This window comes from Selaginella moellendorffii, unplaced genomic scaffold, assembly GCF_000143415.4.
Source record: "Selaginella moellendorffii unplaced genomic scaffold, v1.0 SELMOscaffold_44, whole genome shotgun sequence".
NCBI classification, from domain to species: domain Eukaryota; kingdom Viridiplantae; phylum Streptophyta; class Lycopodiopsida; order Selaginellales; family Selaginellaceae; genus Selaginella; species Selaginella moellendorffii.
This window is the reverse complement of record NW_003314305.1, coordinates 71724-98128: the sequence shown is the minus strand read 5'-3', so window position 1 is coordinate 98128 and position 26405 is coordinate 71724. Positions and strand designations below refer to the sequence as shown.

The following is a 26405-nucleotide window of genomic DNA, read 5'->3' as shown; positions in this document are numbered from 1 at the left end:
CGGTCTCATGATCTTCGTTTTTTTGTTGGCTATGGTTTTTCCATATTTCGAAACCGTGGTGGCATTTATAGGCTCTGCCTCAGGCATGCTCGTAGCGGTGATCCTTCCTTCGTTATTTTACTTGAGAATATACAGAAACGTGATGCCAAAGTGGGAGGCCCGAGTCAACTATACTATCTTGGCTGTGGGAACTGCAGTGGGCATGGCTGGAACCATCGCGTCCATCATCAATTTTGTGCACCGCATAAGATCATGATCATCATCCAAGTAACTCTTCATTTGAAGAATCTTCAAATAAAAAGATGACAGAGTTATATAGCTTATGATGGCATTCAAATCTCTCCATCCCATAGCTCAAACGGTGACTTGTAAGGACTGGTAGTGAAATTGCACAAAGCATCCCACATACCAAGCCTTTCCTGTGCGATGGTCTCGATTCGTTTATGGTCCTCGTCTGCCAAGCTGAAGTCGAAGCTGTTTATGTTTTCCAGCAGTCTCTGGGAGTTGTAGCTCTTGACAACGGGAGCTACGTTGATTTCCGTGAGCCATCGTATGATCACCTGTACACATGGATGAATGAAACTTAACGGGAATCAAGAAAACTATGTACCTGAGCAGGAGATTTGTGGTGCTTTAGAGCGATTTCCTGGATAACAGGATGCTCTATAACGGATTTGCTTCCCCAAGGCTTGCCAAGACCACCTAGAGGTGACCAAGCAATCACTTGGACACAATTTCTCTTGCACAAGTCTCTCAACTGCTCTTGCTGCCACAATGGATGTAACTCAACCTTGAAGAGTGACAACAAAACTCGGTAGAAGTTTTCTTGAAGATCATGGTGTTACCTGATCCACTGCAGGAGTGATCTTTGCATGTTGAAGCAAGTCGTGCAGCTTTTTCGTGCTAAAGTTACTCACACCGATTGCCTTGGCCAGCCCCTTTCGAAAGCATTCTTCCATGGCTTCCCACGTAGCCGGGATGTCCACAGGTAAGAAATCTTCCTCCTTGGGTGGGAATGGAGCTCCTCTGGTTGTTCTGAGTGGAGCATGTATCAAGAACAAGTCCACATAGTTCATCTTCAAGGCACTATTCGAACTTGTGAGAAGAAACAAAAAATATATCCTCCTATACCTGAGGCTTTCCTGGAGTGCTGGGAGAACATCCTGGCTACCGTGATCCTCGTGTTTGAGCTTTGTCGTGAGGAAAATATCCTCTCTACTAACAAGGCCAGTTGCAAGAGCTTGGGCAAGTCCCTCTCCAATGCCAGCTTCAGTTCCATACAAGCCAGCAGTATCAAAGTGCCGATATCCGAGCTATGGATTTTCATTTGCATTCGACATTTGGGAGAAAAAGGTAAAACAAACCTTGATAGCACACACAACCGCGGCTTTCATTTCCTCCACGCTGATGGGCGTACCACTTCCAAAACCCAGTGATGGAATGGAAGCTCCAGTGTTGAGCTTAAAAAATGGCTGCTTCATCGTCATCGCCACGGGCAAGGCTAGGGTAATCTCCTACAGGTTAAAAAAACTTTTTTTTGTCCAATGATGTAAAGCAAAACTTTTGCTAGAAAAAAATACATACATTTCTCACGGGTAATGTACATTTATAATGGGGACCTTTCTCATGCTTATTTGGCAATCTAGATCCCACAAAAAGAAATAAAAGAATCGAAGTTTGTTTATGATCCCGTCAGTGGTAATTTCACTCCTAGAGGTGTCTCAGGACCATTATATGTTGTGGGTGCATAAATCCAGTACTCATCAGAGCTTAACATCTACATAATGAAGCTTAAAAAAATCAGTAATCGTGTTTAGAGACCATTTTGTGACAACTCACGTTGACTTGCAGCTGTAGAAACTTCACGTAATGTATTGCTTCTTCAAGCATTGTCACTATGTCAACCTGCATGGTAAATTCATTGAGTAAACTCAGCAGAAGAAAATCCATTAAAATTTACCTTTGCACCATTTGGAACAAGGTGTTGTAAAGTTTTGAGCCTCTCGTTGATCCTCTCTCTCCGGTGCTGGAGTTTTAACATTGATCAGAGTCAACATGGAACAATAGAACAAAAAATACTCACCCTTGCGTAAACGCTTTGGGGATCTGTTGCAGATCCACGCTTTGCTCTGGGCTTGCCATTCGTGTTGAGAGCTGGCCCAACAAAGCTCACACTTGAGAGCTTGTGCTTGGATTCATTCGTAGGTGAGCTCCATCCTTGAAGCCTTTGATCCTTCACAAGGAAGAGCAGGAGATAGTTCAATGACAAGCTCAATGGAATCCAGCCATTCGATCTTACCAGGCACTGCCTCTTGTTGCTTATAAGATCTGAAGCAGCAGTGAATGGCTGCCTTTGCTCCAGCTCCGAGCAATTGGGATTGAACACTCCACTGCGAGCGCTGCCGGGGCTGTTGTCCTCGCAGTTGACTAGCGTGGACTGGTCGAGAGACTCTCGTTTGAGGGATTTGAGCGGCTTCACCTGCATTGCCGGGGAGACCATCTGGAAGCATGGCACCGCAGTTTCATACTGCTGGCCATAGGGCCTAGAGGACGCGATGACAAAATTGAGGTTGAAACCTCCAAATTGATCTGGATCAAGCGCTAAAGTCTGCTGGGATTGTGAGATGAGAGCCGAGGAATTGAGGAGCTCTGTGGATGAATCTGCATTGCTTCGCTGCGGCTGCTGCAACGATGCCCAATCGTAGTCCTGGTCGAAAAACGAGGAAGAAATGTCGGAGAGAGAGTTATTGGAAGACGCCTGATCCTGATCTGGGGACGAGTGAGAGTGGTGATGAGCTCTGGCAGAACCGGGCGGCAATAAACTGCTGCAACAATCATCCATTGCTATCAAAATCTGATTCGGTATCTAGTGAGCAACCAACACAAAAAGTATCGAACACTTTGGCACTGGCAAATGTTGCAATATATAGTCGGATAATCTCCCCCAGTACAGTCAAAGGGCCCCAAGCAGCCGGCCAGACAACTGTATGGGCCCCGACCACGGGGGTTGACTTTTCTAAATCTCAAACTGTCGGCGGATCATTCGCAAGCACATATTAACTTTGGCACATGGATGATCAAAGAGCAATTCTGAAAGTAAGATGTGGATGCACTGCATTTGTGACTAAAGATCAGTGTTTTGTTTGCATTTGATCATGTACGAATTTAGAAGCAAATCAAAGCATTACCGCATATGATGAACTTTCATGGAATTGGAGAAGATTCCCTTGGATGAACGTGTTTAAGATCATGGGAGATTTTCACCAAGGGAAGGAATCAAAAGTGAGCCACTGGTCAACTCATCAATGGTGATCATGACAAAGGAGAATGTCTGAGAGCATTTTACATTGACCCAATAACATCATCAAGCTTTGACTTCCTCCCTAAAGTCAGCCATCATGCTTTACATGTCTCGAGCTTGTTAGCCTCGACGTGATGATTGACTTTAAGAGGCCAGAAAGAAGACAAGGGAACATCTCATGAGATTTTAAGCTGGATCTTGAATTATGCAAAGAGCTTGTCAACCCCAACATTCTCTCCACTCCGTAGTGTTAGTCAGACGTGATGACTGATACCTTAGGAGGCGAGAAAAAAGATTTAGGAAATGTCAACCCCAACATTCTCCATCTGGCACTCTCACCAACAATGCTGGTCCACTCCACAGCATCTGGGAAAAAAGGCATTGCCAAAGCAAGATCCACGGCTTGCTCTCTCAATGCCACAGTTCGGGACATGACATCTAGCATACAAGAGTAATGCTGCTTTGATGGCACCAATCCGAAATCAATAGCTATGGAGTGGAACAAAGCTTTTGCAGTATCAAGTTTTCCAGTGTGTCTACATGCTACCAAAATCGAAACAAAACAGCTTCCATCAATTGAGTCTATGAGTTTCAACTCGCTGAAAAGTTCAAAGGCACCCCTGTAGTGAGTGTGGTCTTGAGAATAACAAGAAAGGATGGCATTTGCTGCCACCAGATTAGAAGGTTCATAGGGAATCATATCAAAGAGCTTCTTTGCTTGTTCCAAATGCCCGTTTTGTGCAAACGCACAGATAATGGCAGTCCAGGCAACAACATCTCGCTCGAGCATTCGATCAAACAAGTGCTTGGCTTCCCCTGCCATGTTGTTTTGCCCATACGTAGCTACCAACAAAGTCCACGACACTAAGCACCAGTCCGGCATTGCAATGAGCAGATTGTATGCATCTTCTAGCGAGTTTTTCTGGGTATATGCTGTGAGCAATGCGTTCCAAGATACCAAATTGGTCTCTGGCATCTCGTCAAAGATGCGCTTGGCTTCTTCCAAGTCCCCGTTGGCAGCACGCGTCTGCAGAGCAATGTTCCACGTATACAAATCCTTGGCTGGCATTTGGTCAAAGAGCCTCTCGGTGGCAGCGGGTGAGGATGACAACGCTACCAGAATGGCATTTCCCGCGACAAGGTCCCACTCCGGCATGTCATAGAACACTCTCTCTGCCTCGTCAGCAAGGCCCGCGGCTCCGTAGGCTGCCAGCATGGCAGTACACGCTGCAACGTCCCTACCTGGCATTTCATCAAAGATCTCCTTGGCTCTGTTCAAATGCCCTTTCTGGGCATTGAGGACAAAGAGAGTGTTCCAAGAGGCGGCGTTGCGTTGTGGCATCTGATTGAATATCGCTGTTGCGTAGGCAAGATCCCCTCTATCAGCGTAGAGTGTGAGCATTGAATTCCACGAATACATGTTCTGCTGGGGCATTTGATTGAAAACTCGCACTGCTCGATCAACACAGCCCGCCTGGATGCAGCAGCTTAAGAGCACCGTCCACGAAATCATGTCCCTCTCTGGCATGGAATCGAAAGTTTTCTGCGTGCATTCCAGATCTCGCCTCTGAGCGAACCAGTTGAGGAGGATGTTCCATGATGCCAAGTCACGCCCGGGGATCTCGTGAAAAACCTCCAGGATCTGTTCAATGCCTGTTCGCTCTTGAGCCGCGATCGCTCCAAGGAGGACGTTCCAGCAGATGGTATCGCGCTCCGGAAGCTCGCGATCAAACATTAATCGCAACATTGCATGATCCATAGTCTGGGCATATGCGTGGAGCAAGGTGGTCCAGGAGACGATGCTGCGCATCGGCATTCTTTCCAGAAAGAGTCGCGCTTGATCGAGTTTTCCGCCGGCGACAAATGCTGCGAGCATTGAATTCCAAGAGACGAGAGTGCGCTGCGGCATCTGATCGAAGACGGATTGGGCTCGATCCAAATCTCCTTGACGGGCATATCCAGAGAGCAAAATATTCCACGACGCTACGCTCCATTCCGGCATCCGATCGAACAGCTGCTTCACTCCATGCGCACTCCCGCTCCTCGCTTGCTCCAAAAGGATCGAATTCCAGGAACCCAAGCTCTCGATCACACCATTCATTCATTCCAATCAATCAATCTACGCCTAGCTAGAGAAGCAGAAGGGGAGTTACATGTTGAGGCTTGGAATGCGGTACTTTCGTGTTATAGCATCGACGACTTCGGGGCTTTGTCTACCGTACAGAGCAGTAACTTGCTCGTACAAGACCTTCATCGTCTCGGGTTTCCTCCCACTGATGTTACACAAGAATGCAATCCTCGACAGCGTGTGCTTGCTGCCCGAACCGGTCTCACGCATGATCCTCAACAGCTGCTCGCAGTCGATCGGGACCCGAGGATCTCTGAGCATGCAAACAGCCAAGTAGTGATCCACAAACCCAGCACGAATCCAATCCTTCTCCTGCTCGCTCATCCCTTTGATCCGCTTCTCAATCTCCACCACCACGTCCATGACATCGTCGTCGACTTTGATCGCCAGCCCCGATCCCCCGCGATCGTCTTCGTAGCCGGGAAGATCACCCAAGACATGACGGTGGCTCTGCTCCAGCTTGCATCGCTCGCAGCTACACTCAAAGTTGTACTGCTGGATCATCTTCTCGCGGTAGCCGGCGTAGGGAGCCAGCGGCGGCTCCAGATACGAGAGCAGCACCTCGTCCCCGGCCTTGAGATCCTTGGCAGCTCTCACGAACACCACATCGCCGATGCTCATCTTGGAAGCGTTTGGAATGCACGAGTGGTTGATCAATCCCACCGATGCCCACAGCCCCGGAACGTATGAGCCGCCAGATCCCTGCGAGCTGTAGCCCACTCGATCGCGAGCTCTTCGAATCCTGGCAACGTCCACGCCCCGGCTGCTTCTCGGCGTGGCCGCCACCTTTCCGGTGTTACACTTGAACGGGGCCAAGTCGGGCAGTGCCGTCACCTCGGCTGCCTCGCGGTCGGCCATGGCATAGATCTGCTTGAGCCGCCGCTCGGACTCCACACACGCCTTGACGATCTCCACCACCAAGTCCTCGTCTGCGTCATGGGAAGCGGCGCTTGACACAGCCGCGATTGGATTGCAAGCGAGCAGCAAGTCCCCGAGTTGGACGTCGCGGGTGAGGAAGATCCCCCGTCCTCGCCCGTCGTGGGTGTGCTTGATCTCCAGAGGACCGAAGTAGTCACTGCATTGAAATGGCGTGTCGCTGGCCTTGTTGGGGAGGAAGTAAGAAGAGAGATCGTAGTCGCCGTGCTGGCTTTGCCGGAGGAACACCTTACACCGGTCGATCTCGCTCGCTAGAGCTTGCTCTTCTTCTTCATCGCCTTGTTTCATGACAGACTCGAGGCATTCCAAGGCGAGTTGGTGCTCCTGGAGAGCAGACAGTCCCCGTCCCTTGCTCCACAAGCTCCTCCTTCGAACGGCAATGCCACCATCACCAGAAATGCTCAAGGCCATGTCGGCGTCCGCCACCGCCTCCTCAAACTTGCCCAGCTTGAGCCGACACTCAGCCCTGCTGGAGAACACGTCCTTCTCCACCGGACCATACGTGCTCGCGTCCCTGGCCGCGAACACATCGATGCACTCGGTGAAGTAGAGCTCCGCCATGAGGAAGCTGCCCTTGGCCATGAACCGGCTGCCTTCCCTGCGCAGCTCCTCCAAAGGCCTCCGCCGGAGCCTCTTGGCCAGGCCCAGGAAGTGGAGCGAGGCGGGGCTGGAGACGTGCATGATGGAGCGGTAGCACAGCGGCTCCTTGATGGCGAGGCGGGCATCGGTGGGAAACATGGACTGGGCGGCGTCCTGCCTGGTGCAAGTGGAGGCGAGGGCGTTGAAGACGTGGAGGAAGGCGGCGCCGGCGCTGTCGGCGTCGTCGGCCTCGACGAGGCAGAGGAGGAGGCGGGAGTTGGGCACCCGGGCGGAGGCGCAGATGTTGGCGTGGATGACGCGGCCGTCGTAGCAAATCTCCTTGCCCAGCTGCTGCGACCGAATGTGGGCCTCGCGGATGTCCAGCGGCTTGAGGCCCAGCAGCGGCGCGGCGGAGAGCTTGCACTTGTCGCTCATGGCGGCGCCCGCCTCGCTGCACATCACCTTGAACGCCCTCATCAGCGACGCCTTGTCCATCTCTCTCTCTTCGAGCCCTAGGTTAAAAGGTTTAGGGTTTAAACGTACTATACTATGTTTCTGTTTTTCAAAAAGCTGAGAAGAGTAAGTTTGGTTTGGGTCGTGCTTGTAGCTAGGCCAACTACGTATAAAATTCTAGCAGGAAATCTTCTTGTTATATAATCTCCCACTTAGGTGTTGAAACTTTAACACCCGAGAGTAAGATAAAAGGGGCTCTGTGCTGCTCAGCAAATGTAGCAATTCAATGGATCTCTTTCTGGTACTTACGCTTACCATCTCTGCTTATACATGCACAGGTGACACAAATCACTTTAACATTTTTCTTGAGTTGTATGTAGCTCAATTCTTTTGGTCTTGTTATCCAGCAATCAGTCCGGAATCGAGCTCTGCCATCCCACCTATGAGTGAACCATCTGTGCAGCTCAAATGGAACTCCTATGACTACATCATTGTGGGAGGAGGAACTGCTGGATGCCCATTAGCCGCCACACTCTCCCAGAGGTTCAAGGTTTTGGTCCTGGAGCGCGGAGGTTTCCCCGATCCAATCTCCACACGCCGAGACAGCTTTTTACTGACTTACGAAAACCAACTTGGCAGCAACACACTCGTCCAGGGATTCGTTTCCACGGATGGCGTTAGAAACGGCCGGGCTCGAGTGCTGGGCGGTGGAAGCTCAATCAACGCCGGGTTTTACAACCGAGCGAGTCCTCAAACCATAGCAGACATGGGCCTCGATGGGAGCCTGGCTAACGCGTCCTTCCAGTGGGTGGAGAGAATTGTGGCGTCATTCCCAGAGCTTGGGCCATATCAGAGAGCGTTCAGGCAGTCCCTGCTCGAGGCAGGAGTGACTCCTGACAACGGTGCCAGCTACGACTTTCAAGTTGGAACCCAAACCGGGGGAACGAATTTCGATAGCCAGGGGTTCCGGCGGCCAGCTTCAAATCTGTTTGTTTACGGCAATCGTACGAACCTGGACGTTCTGCTCTACGCACAAGTTGAGCTCATCCTTTTCAAAGGTTCAGTCTTTACGTACTTATATTCACAATGTTTCTAACCGCCAAATCCAGGGCTTCGAGCGTATGGAGTGCGGTATACAGACTTCCTTGGCTTACCGCACACGGCTCTTCTTAGCAGACACCCCAAGAGTGAAGTGATTTTGTGTGCAGGTGCACTAGGAAGCCCGCAGCTGCTCTTGCTGAGCGGAATCGGGCCAGCAGACCATCTGACAGCCATGGGCATCAAGGTGGTGTTGAACGCAACTGGAGTTGGACAACAAATGAGAGACAACCCCACAACCCGTCTTGTTATACTCTCGCCTTCCCCAGTGGAGTCGTCACTTGTGCAAGCCGTGGGAATCACTGCAGCATTTGGCACCTACATCGAGGCTGCGAGTGGTGCTGCTGCAGCAGCTATACCCGGTGCGCCAGTCGAGTACATACTCCAGAAAGCCGCCGGGCCTTTATCTGTAGGCAAGCTTGTTTTGGGGTCCACGAATGTCCGAGACAATCCGATAGTCACCTTCAACTATTTCCAAAACCCCCAAGACCTGGCGACATGCGTTGCAGGGGTGAACAGGGTCGAGGAGGCCGTTCTCACAAATGCGTTCCGCCCTTTTGTGTTTGACATTCAGCCTCTCCCATCGGGAGGTACAGTTGGATCGCCCAACCGGAGAAATCCAGCATTTGCGCCCACTCTGAACGCAACCATAGCCACCTATTGCGTGACAAACGTTGCAACCATCTGGCACTATCACGGTGGATGCGTGGTTGGCCAGGTTGTGGATTCCGACTATAAAGTTTTGGGCACCCAAGGACTGAGAGTTGTCGATGGTTCTACCTTCGTGTTTTCCCCTGGAACAAATCCACAGGCTACAGTTATGATGCTTGGCAGGTACTGACTTCTTTTTCTTTTGGGAGTATTTGCTGAGAGTATGATCTACAGGTATGTCGGCGTAAAAATCCTGGCAGACAGGTAAGAACCATACCTTAAATATATACGAAGTTTGCGTAAACTAAGCGAAAGTAAACGTAAAGTCAATAAAAGGCTTCAACGATTGACTTTCGTTAACTTCAAGGATATTGCTTATAGTTACTCTACACCCGGTGATACACTCCATCAGTCTCATGCTTCACATAAATAGATAGATAGATAGATAGATAGATAGATAGATAGATATAGACAGTATAGTTGGAGATCATCCACCAATGTGGACCATGGGCCTGTTTGGTGTCTTTGCAAGCTCAAACATCCCGGCATGAGCTGCTTTCTTTCTCTTAACCTGCTAGGGAGGAAACGAATAGATACATATCAAGCCATTCTTATGGATACTCGAGAACCCACCGCTAGACTGATGATTTGCTCGAGCTCATCACTGGGAACGCCACTTCTTAACGCGTCCCTTAGGCTAACCTGTAAGCAGTGAATCAGTGAGAGATCATCGATCAGTTATACATGCAAAAGCACCTCGGCTGTTCCAAAGAGGCAGACTTTGAGATTTCCATCGGCCATTAGTCTCAACCGATTGCATCCGCCGCAAAAGTGCTGTGTCATGGAGCTTATGAACGAGACAGAGCCTTGGTATTCCTCGATGTGGAAGTTCTTTGCAGTGTCGTTCGGATGATCACAGTGACGCTTGAGAGACGGGTAACGTTGGGCCTTCAAAGCGAGAGCTAGATTGAGAGTTTGATGGAAACTTTTTGGCTTACCAGCCTCGAATGCATCTCGGCGTAAGAGACTAGTTTCTTGGAGCTCCACACGTTTCCGTCGAACGGCATAAACTCGATAAACCGGACGTTGATCGGTTTGTGCCTTGTGAGCTCCGCAAAGTCGGCGAGTTCATCGTCGTTGACGCCTCGCATCACTACACAATTGACCTGCTTGAACTTCAATCCCAGGGGAGGAAACCAACGAAGTCACACATGTACCTTGACGGGATCATAGCCCAGCTCCACTGCCGCGTCGATGGAGTCAAGAACACGATCATGGCCCTTGCGCCGCGTGAGGAGCTCGAACTTTGCCGGGACCAGCGTGTCGAGACTGATGTTGAGCTGATTCAATCCTGCCTGCTTTAGCTGCGGCAGCTTGCGCTCCAGAACCAGGCCGTTGGTTGTCATGGCCAGAGTCTTGACACCGCTCAAGCCGCTCAAGCGATGGCATATGTCCGTCAAGTCCGCCCTCACGGTGGGCTCTCCTCCCGTGAGCCGTATCTTGTCCACGCCGCCGCCAACAAACACCTTGGCCAGAGCCACGATCTCGTCCTGCGACAGCAGGTGTGCGCCGGGCGTGAGCTTCACCCCTTCCTCGGGCATACAGTAGTGGCAGCGAAGGTTGCAGCGCTCCGTGAGAGAGATTCGCAGGTAATTGTGCCTCCTGCCGAAAGAGTCCACCAGCATATCCGACACACTCGGCCCCGCCTCGTCTTCTCGCTCCGCCGCCACACTGCTGCTGCTGCAGCTGCTACACGCGGCTTTCGTGGCCACGGATCTTCCGCCCCCGAGCCAGTGAAATCTGGAGGGGAATCTACTCACCGCATCGCGCAATCCAGAGACGAGGCTCCTGCAGGATCTTGTCATCATCGATTAAACCCTAAGGAGGAACGCGCCACATACATACGCCTCTATGTAATTTAAAATGGTAGGTCAAAGGGAAAAAGTAATCCTTTTTCACCTTCGCGTAATTTCTTGTAATTTCGCCTCTTCGTTTCCACAGAGCCGTGCCACCTTGGCTTGGGCGGCCCTTTGCAACAGCGTTACAGCACCAAGCTTTATATTAAGCCAAAATCCAAGCTATTATATGTATTTCAATTTGACCAAGCACCTAGAAACGCTTATAGCCCCTTGGAGATCATAGCGAGCCAGGGCGAGCTTGGCTGGCCTTGGCAACAGCAGTGGCGGCAGCACCACTTCCACGCCCAAAACTAAAGCCCCGAGTTCCGTCCGGCATTCGAGGGCCTGGCGGCGGCTTTGCTACCATCGTTTCGCCAATGGAAGGGCTGCAACTTATCTGTGGAGATGTCCCCAGCATGCCACCGTTGGCGTTGATCAATCCTCCTCCGCCTCTCCCTCGCCCTCGGCCCCCCCGTCCACGACCTCTTCCCCCGGCCTGCTGCTGAACTCCACGCTTTGCGCTGTCTTTCTCCGTGTCAGGAGCTCCCGTTGCCTAAGAACACGAAAGTCAGTGACGAGAGAAGGGATGAAAAATGCCAGTACCGTTGTTTCATCTGTCGATGGTGATGCTTCTGAGGCGCCCTCACCTTTACTTTCCAGATCCTCTTCGTCCGTCGAAGACTTTCGGCCCTTGGCTCCATGATTGTGCTTGCTGGCAGGATACTGAAAACACTCCAAGAGTTTTTCCTCAACTTCATCCACAGCAAAGTCCATACCATTCGTCTGAGCAGAAGACGTACGTGAAGACCGCTCCTCCAGTTTCGTTGGTCAGTCAGCTCCGCAACCTGAGCAAGCCGATAAGATAATCCAAGTAGAAAAAAAAACATTATCCGCATGACTTACAGCTTTCTCGGCTTGCTCAAGAGTCTCGTACTCTACCAGAGCATGCAGCTTATTACTAACAACTCTGTCGGTTTTAGAGTGCTTCGCCAATGCAGCATTATTGACACTGTTTGCAGATCCTGGTTCGCACACTCTTACCATTTTCACGCTGCCAGAACACAACATGTCCAACATGAACAAGAGCCCTCAAAATCAGCGAGTACATACCTTCCAATCGTTCCAAATAGCTTTTCTAGGCTTTGTATGGAGTGATCCTCCGGCAGGTTCTCAGCTACGACTGTTCGTCCCTTTATAACGTAAAACAGATCAGGTGGCTAGTTTCTAGCCAGTAGAAGGGCTTACCTGGATTTCGTCAAGGTCAATATCAGCAAGTGGCTCAGCCCGCCTCACTTTCTTCCCGTCTTCGCTGACTACCTGGAACATTTAAGAATTTCAGATACTTCTGGAATATTTGTGCGAACAACGTACAAGTTTGGAAGAGGATCTTAGAGCTGCAGCTAAAGCACCGTAATTCTTTGTAAGCTGCTTGATCTTTCTGAACGATCCGATGATCGGTATCGGAACTGTCCAAAACGAACGCTGTAAAAAGCTTGTTTCCACGAACAGAATAGGCGGGCCTTACCGAAACCTTCGGGATCCTTTTTGATGAACTTCATCAAGTAGTTATCTGTTGGAAGGTTGGCATCACTGAAATAAAACTCCACCTATCACAAATCGTCAGCAGGAGAGACTATGTAAAAAGACAACGAGACTTCACCTGCTGGACGACTTGAGCGCGAGTATCTTCACTGAGAGCAGACGACTTCTGAGAGGACGACGGCACCGAAGCATTCTGGTCATCCACGTCCACAACCGAGGGAGCTTCCGGCGGAGATGGCTGGACTGGCATTGGTGGAAACGAGAGAACACCTGGCTGACCAGGCTGCAAAGCCGCGGGAGGAGGCTGAGGAGACGTCGCCTTGGGAACAAAGACCGGTGCTCCAGCATTTAGTTTGCTCAGAGAAATCTGCCGAGTGAGTGTTTGGTTCTGCTGCTGCTGCTCGGGCACAACACCGGGATCACTCCCAGATCCGGTATCGACACTGGGTGTGTCCACGCCTTTTTGCGTTTCGGTGATGTCCGAATCCGATTTGGCAGTGCTCACTTCTGCCACTGCCTTTGCGAGCTCAGACTTTACGACCCAGACGCCAGCCCCGCGATTCACCACCTTGTTGTGCTTTGGAGCAGCAAAAGCTGTGGTGGCGGCGGCGGCGGCAGTCATGGCGTTGTCGCTTCTCGATGGCGATGATGACGATTCCGTTTGCTGCATCAAGGTTCCTCCTGATTCAGCCATGGATCGATCGGCGTCAGCGATGGAATGACCTAAACGGGGGAGCTACGATTCCAAAAACCCTAGTGAAAGAAGAAGAAATCTCTGTGCAACCATACCTCACCAGTGGCTGCCAGGCAATGAATTCAACTGTGCCCTCGCCGCGCCCGCCGCCGCGCCAATGGATCGATCCACGGAATGGAGGAAGGAGACCGCGAATGGCAGCGATCGATCGATGGACTGGCGGTGTGTGTGCGTGACACTCGCTCCGTCTGTGGCTATGGCGATGAAGCTCCGAGCGATGATGCCCTAGTGGCGGTGGCGGCAGAGAGAGGGGGAGGGTCGCGCCGCGCCTCCTTCCCCTTCTAGACACACTACATGTCCTCCATTTTATACTGGCACGTCAGCCGTACACGTGGTCGTGTTGTCCATTTCTATCTACCGTACGGACATTTTCATTTTTGCCTATAGTGTGCCCTAGATTTCGGGTTTTAGGGTTTTAGCGATGAGCAGCACGAGGAGAGCGGCAAATGCCGCATTCCAGGTCTGGCACCAGCGCTCCTTCTCTTCCGGTTGGATTTCGGCGCTGCTGTCGAGAGGGAATCCTCCTCCTCCTCCTCTGGCTGCTCCATTTTCTCCATGGATCCAGGCGCGCTACATGGCCGCTCTTGCTCGCCCCGCCCCCGTGGATCAGTCGTGGCGAGACACGATGAACAAGATCCGAAATATCGGAATCTCGGCCCACATAGACTCTGGCAAGACGACTCTTACGGAGCGCATCTTGTTCTACACCGGGCGGATCGATTCCATCCACGAGGTGCGTGGCAAGGATGGCGTCGGCGCCAAGATGGATTCCATGGACCTGGAGCGCGAGAAAGGGATCACCATCCAGTCCGCAGCTACGCACTGCGTTTGGGGTGACCACCAGGTGAGATGGACGTTTTTCATTCCCTTACAAAGTTTCAATTTTGTTTCTTTCTAGATCAACATCATCGATACTCCTGGGCACGTCGACTTTACGATCGAAGTGGAGCGAGCTTTGCGCGTGCTGGATGGCGCAATTCTTGTGCTGTGCAGCGTGAGTGGTGTGCAAAGCCAGTCCATTACTGTAGACCGGCAAATGAAGAGATACGATGTACCTCGTCTGGCGTTCATCAACAAGCTCGATCGCGCTGGTGCCGATCCATGGAGAGTTATCGAACAGGTGAAAACTCTACGTGCATCTAAACCCTGCATCCTTTCGTTCTTTATAATTGTTTATTTCTTTTGGCGAATTAGCTTAGGAGCAAGCTGCGCCATAACTGTGCCGCGGTGCAAATGCCGATTGGTCTTGAGGGCGAACATCGGGGTCTCGTTGATCTCATCCACGAAAGAGCGTTTTATTTTGAAGGAGCTCACGGGTTCGTGTGTTTATTACTTTAGATGAATTTCAACAAACATCTTCTTACAGGGAAAAACTTGTCCAAAAGGAAATCCCTACCGAGCTAATGAAAGAAGCAGCTGACAGGCGGCGAGCGCTTATTGAAATTGTGTCGGAAGTTGATGACGATCTTGCAGAAAGATTTGTCAACGACGAACCAATAACGCCAACTGAACTTGAAGTAAGATGTCTGCATTTTCTTTTTTTGTTATGAGCTCGGCAGGATTGCTTGGTTTACAGGCGGCAATTCGGCGAGCTACAATAGCGTTACGGTTCACTCCAGTTTTTATGGGTAGTGCCTTCAAGAACAAGGTGATGGTCATCATTCCTGGGTTCTGTAAATTAAAGTTTTGGTGCAGGGTGTCCAACTGCTTTTGAACGGAGTGTGCTCATTTCTGCCGTGTCCCACTGATGTCTCAAATTACGCCTTGGATCAAAATAAGAAGGAAGAAAAGGTCAGCCTGATGAACTTGTAACATCGAGTTTTGTTTGATGTTTTATTGTTTCTAGGTTGCGATAACTGGGTCTCCAACTGGTCCCTTCGTAGCTCTGGCCTTCAAACTTGAAGAAGGCCGGTTTGGACAGCTGACGTATTTGAGGTAATGGCTGTTCTTCATTTCAAGTTGATATCTAGCAATCTTCGTTTAGAATTTATGAAGGCACAATTAGGCGTGGGGAGAATCTACTCAATGTTGTTACTGGCAAGAAAGTTAAAGTCAGTAACATCGGTTGCCATTCTATCCTTTTGCTGAGCGTGACTCTGGCCATTGCAGGTTCCAAGACTGGTGAAAATGCACGCAGATGACATGGAGGTAACTTGTCTTTCGTATTTTATCTAGCTCAGTCTTGCTGGACAGGACATCCAATCGGCACATGCTGGAGAAATTGTTGCAATGTTTGGGATAGAGTGTTCGTCAGGTTCTACTTGATGCTTGCTTGTGTATCTTGAGGTTATTATCGTTGGGGTTTTCCAGGCGATACCTTCACTGACGGTTCAGTAAGGTATACAATGACGTCGATGACCGTTCCCGAACCGGTCATGTCTCTCGCGATCGCTGTTTCGTCAAAGGATGCATCAGCTCAGGTTCACAATGTCTTCTATTTAGTCTTCACACAAGCTGATTCTTTTGTATGGCAGTTTTCCAAGGCGCTGAACCGATTTCAGAAGGAAGATCCTACCTTCCGTGTTAAGCTAGATCCGGAAAGTGGACAGGTATGGATGTTGTATGCTTCAATAATATTTTTTCTGACCGTTTGTCTCGTTTCAGACCCTCATTTCGGGGATGGGGGAGCTGCATCTTGACATTTACGTGGAACGCATGAAGAGAGAATATAAGGTTGACAGGTGCACTTCTGTTTTGCTCTTCATGACGCTGAAGCTATCAGGTAGAAGCAACTGTTGGCAAGCCTCAAGTGAACTTCAGAGAGGCCATCAGCACCAGGGCGGATTTCAACTATTTACACAAGAAGCAAAGTGGTGGCCAGGGTCAATACGGTCGCGTGGAAGGGTGAGCTTCTCTTGCTTTTCTATAGTTACTATACTAATCTTGCTGGATAAATAAACAGCTACATTGAACCGCTTCCAGAGGATTCCGAAGTCAAGTTTGAGTTTAAAAATATGCTTGTCGGTCAAGCAATTCCAAACAGCTACATTCCTTCAATCGAAAAGGGATTCATCGAGGCTTGCAACTCGTAAGCTAGTGTTTGTACTCGTGCTGACAAAACGGCTTGCTTCCTTTTGCCAGGGGCTCATTGATTGGCCACCCCGTTGAAGGAATTCGTATTGTCCTGACCGACGGTGCTGCTCATGCGGTAGATTCCAGTGAGCTTGCTTTCAAGCTGGCTGCTCTGTACGCATTTAGACAGGTAAAACACATCGCTTATTGTTATAAACTTTTGATAGAACACATACCTCTCTGCTGTCTAGTGTTATCCTGCTGCCGATCCTGTCATTCTAGAACCAGTCATGCTTGTCGAGATCAAAGCCCCCACGGAGTTCCAGGGACCTGTGGTTGGCGACATCAACAGGTATGGCATTAGCGTTAGTTCTTCTCTTGCTCTAACACCACGGCGGCGACAGGCGCAAGGGCATGATCGTCAACAGCGAGCAAGAGGGCGACGATGCGGTTATCACGTGTCACGTAAGTCTTTCGTGCCAGAGTTGTATCAACTAACCTTTTGTTCTGGATTTCCAGATTCCTCTCAACAACATGTTTGGATACTCGACGTCGCTGCGATCAATGACTCAGGTTTGTCAATCTCAGAGTTTGTGTAGGTGTCCACATTAAAAATGTGCCGCGGTAAGCAGGGTAAAGGAGAGTTCACAATGGAGTACTACAAGCACTTGGGTGTGTCGGCCGAGGTCCAAAGGCAGCTAGAGACGAGCCACAAGAAGGGCAGCGATGACAAGAAATAAAAAATACTAGGAATCATTTGATCGATTCGATCACGAGCACACAACACTAATTTAAACGATGAATTCCCCGCCATTTTGGTTTAGGGTTCTTGCGATGGAGGAGGCTGGATCGCCCGAGTCGAGCAAGAAGCGGCAGCGGGAGGCGAGCGCCGAGATGGAAGCCAGCATCCAGCAGATCCAGCACAAGATCGAGCAGTTCACGCAGCAGGTACTTGGCGATAAATTTCCCCTCCGCGAGCTTGCTCGATCGAGATTACATAGGTGTCTGGCCTCTTGGAGGCCGGGAAATCCTTCTTCACCGAAGTAGCCAGCGCGTTCGAGGAGAGCGTCGTCCAGTATCCTTGATCTCCTATCGATCGCTTGCGTTTTCTTCCCTTGATCTCTCGCGCAGATTGCACCAGAAGCAAGTGGAGAAATGGGAGGAGGAGATTGGGATGCTGCGCGCCGTGGATGCCGTCAACGAGGAGATGAGCGCCAGGCTGAGCAACGCGCAATCGCTCATCAGCAGCACCGTCACAGCTGTGGATCACGAGTAGAAATTTAAAATGGAGCTAGATTTTGCTCAAGAACCCTAAAATGGCAGGGAAATCTCTCTCTTCCAGGGTTCTAGGCCAGGGTTCAAGATGGAGCGATGCAGGTAGCGCGGCCAGGCGCCGCCGCAGCATCATCACTGCGACGAGCAGCAATCCAGCGCCTTGGCGTGGAGGATTTAACGGCGGCAGTGTCGCGGATCATCGCGGATCAAGGCCACTGCGCGCCCAGTACCTACGGCTGCCTCCTCCAGGCATGCGGTCGGCTGCGCGCCCTCAAGCAGGGCCAGCGCCTCCACGCTCACATCCTCTCGCGGCGCATCGACCTCCACAACCACAGCTTCCTCGCCAGCGATCTCATCGTCATGCACGCCAAATGTGGCAACCTCGCGGAGGCAGAGGCCCTGGCGGATCGATTCGCGAGCGTCTACTCGTGCACGGCCATGATTCGGGCGTGGATGGAGCACGGCCGCCCCGACAAGGCCATGGAGCTCTTCGATCGGATGGAAGTGAGGCCCAATTGCCACGCACTCATCGCGCTCGTCAACGCGTGTTCTTGCCTGGGCAATCTGGCAGCGGGGCGGAGAATCCATTCGCAGATCAGCGACCGCGACTTCGAGGAGAACTCCGTGCTGGGCAATGCGCTCATCAGCATGTATAGCAAGTGTGGGAGCCTCATCGACGCGAAGCAGGCCTTCGATCGGTTGCCAAGAGCTTCCAAGCGCGACGTCGTGACTTGGAATGCCATGATCTCGGCGTTCCTCCGCAATGGGTCCGCGCGAGAGGCGCTCCAGCTCTTCCGGGACATGGACCACGACGGAGCTCCGCCACCCAACAGCGTCACCTTTGTCAGCGTCCTGGATTCGTGCGTGGAGGCGGGGCTCTTGTCGCTCGAGGACGTGAGGGCGATCCACGGCAGGATCGTGGGCGCTGGGATCGAGAGGGAGGCCTTCGTTCGCACGGCGCTGGTGGACAGCTATGGGAAACTTGGCAGCCTCGACGACGCGTGGGAGGTGTTCCTCCGGAAGAGCGACGAGGAGCCCAGCACCAGTCTGGTGACATGCTCGGCCATGATCTCGGCGTGCTGGCAGAATGGATGGCCCCAGGAGTCACTCCGGCTCTTCTACGCGATGAACTTGGAAGGAACAAAGCCCAGTGGAGTGACGCTCGTCTCGGTGCTCAATGCCTGCTCCATGCTGCCGGTTGGGTCGGCCACCGCATTCGTACTCGAGCAGGCCATGGAGGTCGTCTCAGCCACCAGGGACAACGTTCTCGGCACGACGCTGCTCACCACTTACGCTCGATCCAACGACTTGTCGCGAGCTAGAGCCACGTTTGATGCCATCCAGAGTCCCGACGTCGTGTCGTGGAACGCCATGGCTGCGGCCTATCTCCAGCACCACCGTCCCCGAGAGGCGCTCGTTCTGTTCGAGCGAATGCTGCTGGAAGGCGTGAGACCAAGTGTTGCAACCTTCATCACTGCTCTCACTGCCTGTGCTGCCTATCCTCCTCAAACTGCTAGCGCAATTGGGAAGAGGATTCAGTCGCTGCTGGAGGAGGCCGGGCTGGAGGGAGACACTGCAGTCGCCAACGCCACCCTCAACATGTACGCCAAGTGTGGAAGCTTGGCTGATGCTCGGGCCGTGTTTGAAAGGATATCTCCCACTCGCCGGGACTGTATCACCTGGAACTCGATGCTGGCGGCCTACGGACACCACGGGCTTGGAAAGGAGGCGTTTGAGCTCTTCCAGGCGATGGAGGCCGAGAAGCTGGTGAAACCAAACAAGGTGACTTTCGTTGCGGTTTTGGACGCGAGTACTAGCCGAACGAGCATTGCCCAAGGCCGGGAGATCCACGCCCGTGTCGTGAGCAACGGGTTTGAGTCGGACACCGTGATCCAAAACGCGCTGCTCAACATGTATGCCAAGTGCGGAAGCTTGGACGACGCACAAGCCATCTTCGACAAGTCGAGTAGCAACCAAGAGGACGTGATCGCTTGGACGAGCCTGGTCGCCGGGTACGCGCAGTATGGCCAGGCGGAGAGGGCTCTCAAGCTGTTTTGGACGATGCAGCAGCAGGGCGTGAGGCCCAACCACATAACTTTCATCAGTGCTCTCACAGCTTGCAACCATGGTGGGAAACTCGAGCAAGGATGCGAGCTCCTGTCCGGCATGACACCCGACCACGGCATCGTTCCCGCCTCCAAGCACTTCAGCTGCATCGTCGATCTGCTGGGACGGTGTGGGCGACTGGACGAGGCTGAGAAGCTGCTGGAAAGGACGTCCCAAGCCGACGTGATCACCTGGATGGCTCTTCTCGACGCTTGCAAGAACAGCAAGGAGCTGGAGAGAGGAGAGCGCTGCGCGGAGCGGATAATGCAGCTCGACCCCGAGGTGGCGTCGAGTTACATCGTTCTGGCGAGCATGTATGCTGCTGCTGGTCGATGGAATGAGGCCGCCACTATCCGCAAGACAATGCTGGACAAAGGAATACGAGCAGACCCCGGCTGCAGTGCTGTGGAGGTGAACCAGGAGCTGCATTCTTTCTCGGCCGGAGATAAGTCCCATCCCAAGTCGGAGGAGATCTACTTGGAACTGGAGCGGCTTCACTGGAGTATCAAGGCTGCTGGCTACGTCGCTGACACAGGGCTGGTGCTGCACGATGTGAGCCAGGAGCACAAGGAGAGGCTGCTCATGAGGCACAGTGAGAAGCTGGCGATTGCATTTGGACTGATGAGCACCCCCAGTGGATCACCCCTCAGAGTGATCAAGAACCTCCGAGTCTGCAGCGACTGCCATACAGCAACCAAGTTGATATCCAAGGTGACTGGACGTGACATCCTGATGAGAGACTCGAGTCGCTACCACCACTTCACCAGCGGAACCTGCTCGTGTGGTGATTACTGGTGACGAAACAGACACAGATTGGGCCGACTAGCGCTACTTATGGCTGATAGGAGATGGAATACGAGCCTGTTTCCGGGTCCTTAACGCTCTTGAAATTGTCAACGCTCATACCAAATCGACCCAGGACAGAGTTTCCAAGCTCCTTGAGCTTCCCTGCAGTCCAGGTTATTAGTGTCCATTCTCATCAGCCAAAAAGCTTACCCAGCATCTCTTCTTTCATCTTTTCGCGTCGCTCGGCTACAACTGGTTCTAATCGTCTCACCGCCTTGGCTGCTTCTTTATTTGCCGGATCAAGCTCCAGCACCTTCTTCATATCTGTAAAGATCAAGCAAGAGGTTGTCCGCCAAGGAAGAAAGCTTAGCTTAGCCTACCGGCAAGGGAGTCTTCTAGCTTGTCCACTTTTTCGTGAGCTTGCGCTCTCCTTAAGAATGCCTTGATGTAAGCCGGATTCAATTCGATGGCTTTGGAACTCTCGTGAACTGCTTCTTCGTACTCATCCTGCCAGCAAAAGAAAAGCAAAGTGATGAGAATCAAAAAGAGCAACACCCAAGCTCCCTCACAATCTGTAGATAACACATTGCCCGGTTACACAGACACATTGAGCAGATTTCCTTTGCATTTGTGTTGTTGTTGTCAGCCAAGAGCTCCAAAGCACCTTGGTAGGCCGCGAGCGCGTCTCGATACATCCCTTGCGCGTACGCCGCATTCCCCTCGGCCTTGGCACGCTCTGCCAGGGAAACATCCCTCTGGAAACAAGGGGCCAGTCGGGAATCGGGATCAATCAATCAATCAATCAATCGACCTGGAATCTCTCTCACCTCGCGCTGCTGATCCTCCGTCAGTGCGTCCTCGAACCGATCCTCGCCATCGCTAGCCGTCTCCCACCCCTCGGCGGCGACGCCGGGCGCCCTCTTCGTCTCCTCCTCCTCCTCCTCTTCTTGGATTCTCACCATTGTTGGAATAAAAGAGCCCTAGAGATGCGATTTTAACATCATTTGGAAATTGGACATAAACTATATGATGTGGCAAAATGATGATTAGGTCTATCGAAGGAAAGTATTTAAGTGGGAGGGGCGGTATATGCTCGGCACGGGTATAATGTTTGTGAGAGCTAAGCTAGGGATGGTTCGTTAAGCGCGAACGAGGGCAAGGGTTTTTGTGCTCGGGAGAGGGGGCGCGCGGCAAAGCGGAGCGCGGACAAGAGGAGCTATCGCCGTGGCTGCGCGAACCATGTAAGTTCCTCGATCGTCTCTCCGATTTGTCTCCCGGAAATTAGGGTTTAAGGGAATGTAGGCGTCCCTTCTTTCCTCTGGCTCCTCCTTCCCAGCTCGCTCTCTCGCTGCATGTAGTTTCCATCCAAAGGGGATGAGCTAGCGACGCGCGAGCGCATCAAAATGTAGCTGTGTAGCTCGCGCATACAGAGGGTTTATACTCGTGCTCGTCTTTTTTGCCATTCAAGGTTTTGGGCGACGGTGAGGAGCTTCGTCGAGGCTTATGGGGTCGGGAAACACGTTCCACAGCGGTGCTACGTCGGCTGCTCCATCCATTTCCATGGCGTTTTCTGAGAGCGGGGGCTGGTCTTGGTTCCGTGGGGGGCCTGCTAAGGGAGACGAGTTGCCACCGGAGGATCACTGGTCCGAGGACAAGGAGAAGAGCGCGAGCTGGGCGGTAAGCGATGACGTGCCCGAGCACCGGAGCGTGCCATCCGGTCTTGCTTCCCCACAGATGACACAGGAAGCCGCCGCTGCCGTTGCTGCCGCCGCCACCGTCGACAAGGCAGGTGACAACATTGGCGTGAACATTTTCTCGAGTTCATTGCCTGACTTGTTCCGAAACAAACGTAAGCTTTCGTAAGCCTCCCTCGCTCATTCTCTGCTTACCATTGTTTGCCTGTGTTTGCAGTAGGACTGCTCGATGTTCAACAGCCGCCCTCATCGGAGGCCGACGAGGAACCTGAAGACAATGAGATTCCTCTGGAAGAACTGGAGCTGCATGCTATCGGCAGTCTGCTTCCTGACGACGATGAGTTGTTGGCCGGTGCTCTCACTGATATGCCACCGGGGTCGTCCAGCACCCAGGATTCAGAGGATCTCGACTTTTTCAGCAACGGAGGGGGCCTTGAACTCGACGGTGATGGCTTTTCTGCCGAAGAACCGACTTCGCGCACGATTTTTGTACGGAATATAGATAGTAAAGTTTCGGATGACGAGCTTAGAGCTGTTTTTGAGGTGAGTATCGGAATTATCGCCGCCTGCGGGCTTACTGACCTTGAATGCTTCCTCGTGTGCGCAGCGTTTTGGTGACATTCGTACGCTGTACACTGGATGTAAACCCGAAGGTTTGATTTTAGTCTCCTACTACGATTTGCGGGGTGCCAAGCGCGCGATACGTGCGCTCCAGAGCCGGGTGCTGTGGGGCCAAAAGTTGGAGATGCACTTCTTATTTCCAAAGGTGCGTTACCTTACCATCTTTGTTTTCGCTGTATACTGAGACTGGACAATTTGCAGGATAGTCACCCATACGACACAAGCCTTGGCATGGTTGCGGTTTTCAATGTCGATCCCGCCGTGTCAAACGACGATCTCAAAGAACTTTTCGGAGTGTATGGGGACATCAAGGAGGTAAACCATCTATACTGCTAAGCATGGCGTTTGTAAGCTGGCCGTTTTTGTTTTGTAAGCAGGTCCACGAGACACCGCTTAAACATCGACACAGGTTCATCGAGTTCTATGATTCACGAGCTGCATGCGCTGCGCTTCGGGTTCTGAATAAGCGTGATCTACTCGCCAGGCGAACTCGACTGGACCCGAGGTATGAAGTGCTGGTCAAGTTATCCGCTGCTAGTAAAGCTCACCTTCCCCACCTTCAGCTCAATATTGCAGTTCAACGATGACGTTGATAACGATGATCCTCTCGTGCAGTCTCAGCATCTGTTCAACGCGACAGGTTGGACAAATCTTTTTTTCCTTTGCTCTTAGCATTTACTTTCCTTCATTTGCAGGCTATAGTGAAAGCGAGGCTTTGAGGGAGCTTCACCAGCAAGCGAAGTTTGCGTCGTTTAGCCACCCTTGGAACTCCCTGGCGGGTGGTTTATCTTCACCATCCTCCGTCATGGGAAAAGCTGGTGATGTTGGGCTGGGCTATCACTCGTATCCGGATTTTGACTACGGCCTTATGAACCATATTCGGCAGAGCTCGGCCATGTCAGCTTTACGTGCACGTGAAGGACTGGAAGAGATGCCTCTTCATAGGAGTCCTGGTTACGAGCATAGAGGTAGCGCCTTTCTTTCCTCACCTCTTGTGGATCTCAATTCTGTGTTGTTTCTCAGGCCTGGCAGTAAATCCTCGACCAGGATTGGTGACAACGCCAAGCTCGCCTTTCCTGTGGGGCAATGCTCCGCAGAGCTCTCCGTTGCTGTGGCCACCATCAGCTCATTTGTATGGTCATCCAAAGGTTCATGGTTGCAGCCTGCAGAGCCACTTACTCAATCCGGTTCTGGCTTACCCTCAAGTAGGATGCCTACCTTACGGTGAGAAGTTACGAGACAGAAGGCGCGGGTATTTAAGGCAATCGGCGCCTGGAGGATACCTTGGGCTTACAGGGTCACTGAGGCTGGGGTCAAGAAGTCATCCTGATCGCAAGAGTGATTTGTCGAAGGGCGCTCTTTCCAGCGGCGTGGGCCGATTCAACAGCCGGCACAGAAGCCGCAGAGGCGACAGTAACGCAGCGGACAAAGAACAGTTTCACCTGGACCTGGATCGTATAGTCAGCGGAGAGGACAAGCGTACGACGCTCATGCTTAAAAATATTCCGAACAAGTGAGTACGCTCGAGAGTCACGAGTGGTTTGTGTTCTGAGGCTCGTGTTTGCAGATACACGTCGAAGATGCTCTTGGCAGTGATCGATGAGGCAAACCAGGGCACTTACGATTTTATCTACTTACCAATCGACTTCAAGGTGTGTGATTTGTCATATGATATTCTGGACTAACCTTGCGCTGCAACGCAGAACAAGTGCAATGTGGGGTACGCTTTTGTGAATATGATAGAGCCTTCCTACATTGTCTCGTTTTATAAGGTAAGCAACACAGCAGGCTTGGATCGCGACGCTTACCGTTGTCTGTTATCCAGGCTTTTAATGGCAAGAAATGGGAAAAGTTTAATAGTGAGAAGGTTGCATCGGTAGCTTATGCTCGAATTCAAGGCAAAGCCGCTCTCGTGGCTCATTTCCAGAACTCGAGCTTGATGAACGAATGTCGTCCTATAGTGTTCGGCGAAGAAGGGAACACTCCGGACGATCCAGGCAAAGAAATCGGTTTGTAACTCGAGTTTTCTCTGTTGTATTGTTCCTAATGGTTACGACTGTTACAGGGATTGTAATGGGTTCCGAGGAAGCGACGAAACTGTAAAACACGTGAGGGTAACACAGAGAGGCAAGGAAGATGATGAGCACCTCTTCAAGCGAAGGTTTTGATGTAGATTCCTTAGGACTGGCTCATCCATCTATCGTTGAGGTTGTTTTTTTTTCCTTTCGTTTTCCTTTTTTATCTTTTTCTACGTTCTTCCTTTTGCTTGTAAAAAATAATGAGCTAGTCATGGAAGAAGATCCGGCAGCCGCGGTAGCAGCAGCAGATTTTATGTAAAAAGTTCAGAAGAAGAAAGTTTGGTGTTCGGCAATCAGTGGCAGTGTTGATCTCCGTTAGTTGGTTGGATTGGAGAGAAGGGAGAGTTTTTCAGGCCTTTGGTGGTGGCTCTACCTTTGTAGCTCCATCAGATTTTGTAGTAATGGTTTCTTTCGTTTTTTCCAGTCTAAGATGAATGAGATCCATTATCTTGGATGGTGACTTTCCATGTGGGAATGACAGGAGCACATTTTCTTGGCGCTGCTGTTTTGAATGGAGACGTCCCTTTTTCTCAGCTCTTGCAGCTCGGCTCTGCGGCCTACCTAAAGCTGACACGCCGAAGTTGAAGTCTTGGTGGCTTTCCACTTTTGCCAAAAGAGATTTCGGAGCGCATCGTCTTTGTATGTATCTCTTACGCAAGTTTTGTTTGGACACAACAAACACTCCAGCGGCTATAATACAAATCCTGCATCGCAACCTTGTGACAGTCTCGCGTGGAGAGATGTGTGATGCATGACCTCTAGCACTAGCTAGCAAAGTTAATGAACGGAAAGCTAGCAGCCATCGTAGCTTGATTGCACCTGACCGAGCTTGGGCTTGCCCTGCTGCAAGCAAGTCACCTGTGGGACTGTGGGTGAGAAAATCTCGCCGTAAGAATTCCAGCAAAAGGCTGGAATGTCGTCGTAGCCCCTGGCGGAGAGGAGCTCGACGTTGGCCACCACGATGCCGACGCAGGGGACGCTGTCGCTGCATGCAAAGTGGATGTTGCTCTTCTGCGTGTAGGTGCCCCGGATGTTCTTGTAGGAAACGTCCGAGATGGAGACCCCGGATGTCTGGTTGTGGCAGCTCCGGCCGTCGCAGTAGAACTGGTCGATGACGATCGGATTGCTCACGTTGAGCACGGCGATGTTGTGGAAATGGACGCTGCTCACGGAGCCAGACCCGCCCTGGTTGCACGAGCATTTGTGTATGACAAGGAACCGAAACAAGAAACGAGAGAACCTGCCAGGTCTTGATGCGGACTCCGTTCTGGGAGGTGTGAACTACAACGTCGTGGACGGAGACGTCGGATACACAGGCCTTGGTTCCTCCTCGTCCCAGCCCACCAATGCTGGACAAGAGAGCGCGAGTGTGTGAGAAAAACTTGTGTGTCTACAAGGTACCTTATGCCGTGGCCCGGACCACACATCATGTCGAATATCTCAATGTTGGAGCAGCCAGTTTGGATGGAAACGCAGTCGTCTCCTGCACAACA

General features: G+C 51.6%; 10 protein-coding genes across 11 annotated transcripts; 4 read left to right on the top strand and 6 right to left on the bottom strand.

Moving 5' to 3' along the window:
• Nucleotides 1-247: 247 nt before the first annotated feature.
• On the bottom strand, nt 248-1506 carry LOC9647385 (NADPH-dependent aldo-keto reductase, chloroplastic). 2 transcript variants are annotated; one of them, XM_002980133.2, is made up of 5 exons: nt 1365-1506; nt 1132-1313; nt 846-1086; nt 611-790; nt 248-560 (listed from the first exon to the last, which is right to left on the bottom strand). In XM_002980133.2, the coding sequence occupies exons 1-5, from the start codon at nt 1485-1487 to the stop codon at nt 333-335; spliced, it is 954 nt and encodes a 317-aa protein (XP_002980179.2). In that variant the 5' UTR covers nt 1488-1506; the 3' UTR covers nt 248-332. The 2 variants fall into 2 exon arrangements, with proteins under 2 accessions (XP_002980179.2, XP_024541151.1); XM_024685383.1 differs by having other exon boundaries at nt 611-766.
• A 175-nt stretch (nt 1507-1681) lies between these two features.
• LOC112349930 (transcription factor bHLH76-like) lies at nt 1682-2875 on the bottom strand. The gene is made up of 5 exons (XM_024685224.1): nt 2300-2875; nt 2084-2233; nt 1961-2026; nt 1840-1905; nt 1682-1777 (listed from the first exon to the last, which is right to left on the bottom strand). The coding sequence occupies exons 1-5, from the start codon at nt 2840-2842 to the stop codon at nt 1682-1684; spliced, it is 921 nt and encodes a 306-aa protein (XP_024540992.1). The 5' UTR covers nt 2843-2875.
• A 676-nt stretch (nt 2876-3551) lies between these two features.
• On the bottom strand, nt 3552-5402 carry LOC112349929 (pentatricopeptide repeat-containing protein At4g02750-like). The gene has a single exon (XM_024685223.1). It carries the CDS (start codon nt 5400-5402, stop codon nt 3552-3554), a length of 1851 nt encoding a protein of 616 aa, XP_024540991.1.
• Nucleotides 5403-7694: 2292 nt separating this feature from the next.
• Nucleotides 7695-9506, top strand: LOC9647384 ((R)-mandelonitrile lyase-like). The gene is made up of 4 exons (XM_002980305.2): nt 7695-7735; nt 7805-8455; nt 8507-9329; nt 9381-9506. Exons 2-4 carry the CDS (start codon nt 7840-7842, stop codon nt 9412-9414), a joined length of 1473 nt encoding a protein of 490 aa, XP_002980351.2. The 5' UTR covers nt 7695-7735; nt 7805-7839; the 3' UTR covers nt 9415-9506.
• Nucleotides 9507-9566: 60 nt separating this feature from the next.
• On the bottom strand, nt 9567-11021 carry LOC9647383 (GTP 3',8-cyclase, mitochondrial). Its single transcript, XM_002980131.2, has 5 exons — nt 10364-11021; nt 10145-10312; nt 9903-10094; nt 9780-9848; nt 9567-9717 (listed from the first exon to the last, which is right to left on the bottom strand). Exons 1-5 carry the CDS (start codon nt 11012-11014, stop codon nt 9634-9636), a joined length of 1164 nt encoding a protein of 387 aa, XP_002980177.2. The 5' UTR covers nt 11015-11021; the 3' UTR covers nt 9567-9633.
• A 166-nt stretch (nt 11022-11187) lies between these two features.
• Nucleotides 11188-13636, bottom strand: LOC9647842 (la-related protein 6C). Its single transcript, XM_002980130.2, has 10 exons — nt 13376-13636; nt 12705-13267; nt 12570-12651; nt 12416-12510; nt 12290-12361; nt 12155-12234; nt 11948-12095; nt 11821-11889; nt 11648-11767; nt 11188-11597 (listed from the first exon to the last, which is right to left on the bottom strand). The coding sequence occupies exons 2-10, from the start codon at nt 13254-13256 to the stop codon at nt 11283-11285; spliced, it is 1533 nt and encodes a 510-aa protein (XP_002980176.2). The 5' UTR covers nt 13257-13267; nt 13376-13636; the 3' UTR covers nt 11188-11282.
• Nucleotides 13637-13733: 97 nt separating this feature from the next.
• Nucleotides 13734-17173, top strand: LOC9647841 (elongation factor G-1, mitochondrial). Its single transcript, XM_002980304.2, has 20 exons — nt 13734-14184; nt 14239-14460; nt 14535-14656; nt 14707-14857; nt 14917-14988; nt 15036-15131; nt 15187-15275; nt 15325-15391; nt 15450-15488; nt 15534-15594; nt 15651-15760; nt 15815-15889; nt 15945-16013; nt 16063-16184; nt 16243-16368; nt 16422-16542; nt 16604-16704; nt 16757-16817; nt 16872-16925; nt 16985-17173. The coding sequence occupies exons 1-20, from the start codon at nt 13762-13764 to the stop codon at nt 17090-17092; spliced, it is 2289 nt and encodes a 762-aa protein (XP_002980350.2). The 5' UTR covers nt 13734-13761; the 3' UTR covers nt 17093-17173.
• A 550-nt stretch (nt 17174-17723) lies between these two features.
• On the top strand, nt 17724-20531 carry LOC9647382 (pentatricopeptide repeat-containing protein At3g12770). Its single transcript, XM_002980302.2, has one exon. The coding sequence runs from the start codon at nt 17724-17726 to the stop codon at nt 20529-20531; it is 2808 nt and encodes a 935-aa protein (XP_002980348.2).
• LOC9647839 (tetratricopeptide repeat protein 1) lies at nt 20493-21509 on the bottom strand. The gene is made up of 5 exons (XM_002980129.2): nt 21347-21509; nt 21089-21274; nt 20900-21026; nt 20730-20843; nt 20493-20681 (listed from the first exon to the last, which is right to left on the bottom strand). Exons 1-5 carry the CDS (start codon nt 21479-21481, stop codon nt 20566-20568), a joined length of 678 nt encoding a protein of 225 aa, XP_002980175.2. The 5' UTR covers nt 21482-21509; the 3' UTR covers nt 20493-20565.
• Nucleotides 21510-21598: 89 nt separating this feature from the next.
• Nucleotides 21599-25364, top strand: LOC9647381 (protein MEI2-like 5). Its single transcript, XM_002980301.2, has 13 exons — nt 21599-21760; nt 21988-22368; nt 22431-22756; nt 22821-22979; nt 23036-23149; nt 23212-23339; nt 23398-23474; nt 23530-23802; nt 23858-24347; nt 24402-24486; nt 24538-24606; nt 24660-24843; nt 24900-25364. The coding sequence occupies exons 2-13, from the start codon at nt 22023-22025 to the stop codon at nt 24935-24937; spliced, it is 2289 nt and encodes a 762-aa protein (XP_002980347.1). The 5' UTR covers nt 21599-21760; nt 21988-22022; the 3' UTR covers nt 24938-25364.
• The last annotated feature ends 1041 nt before the right edge of the window (nt 25365-26405 follow it).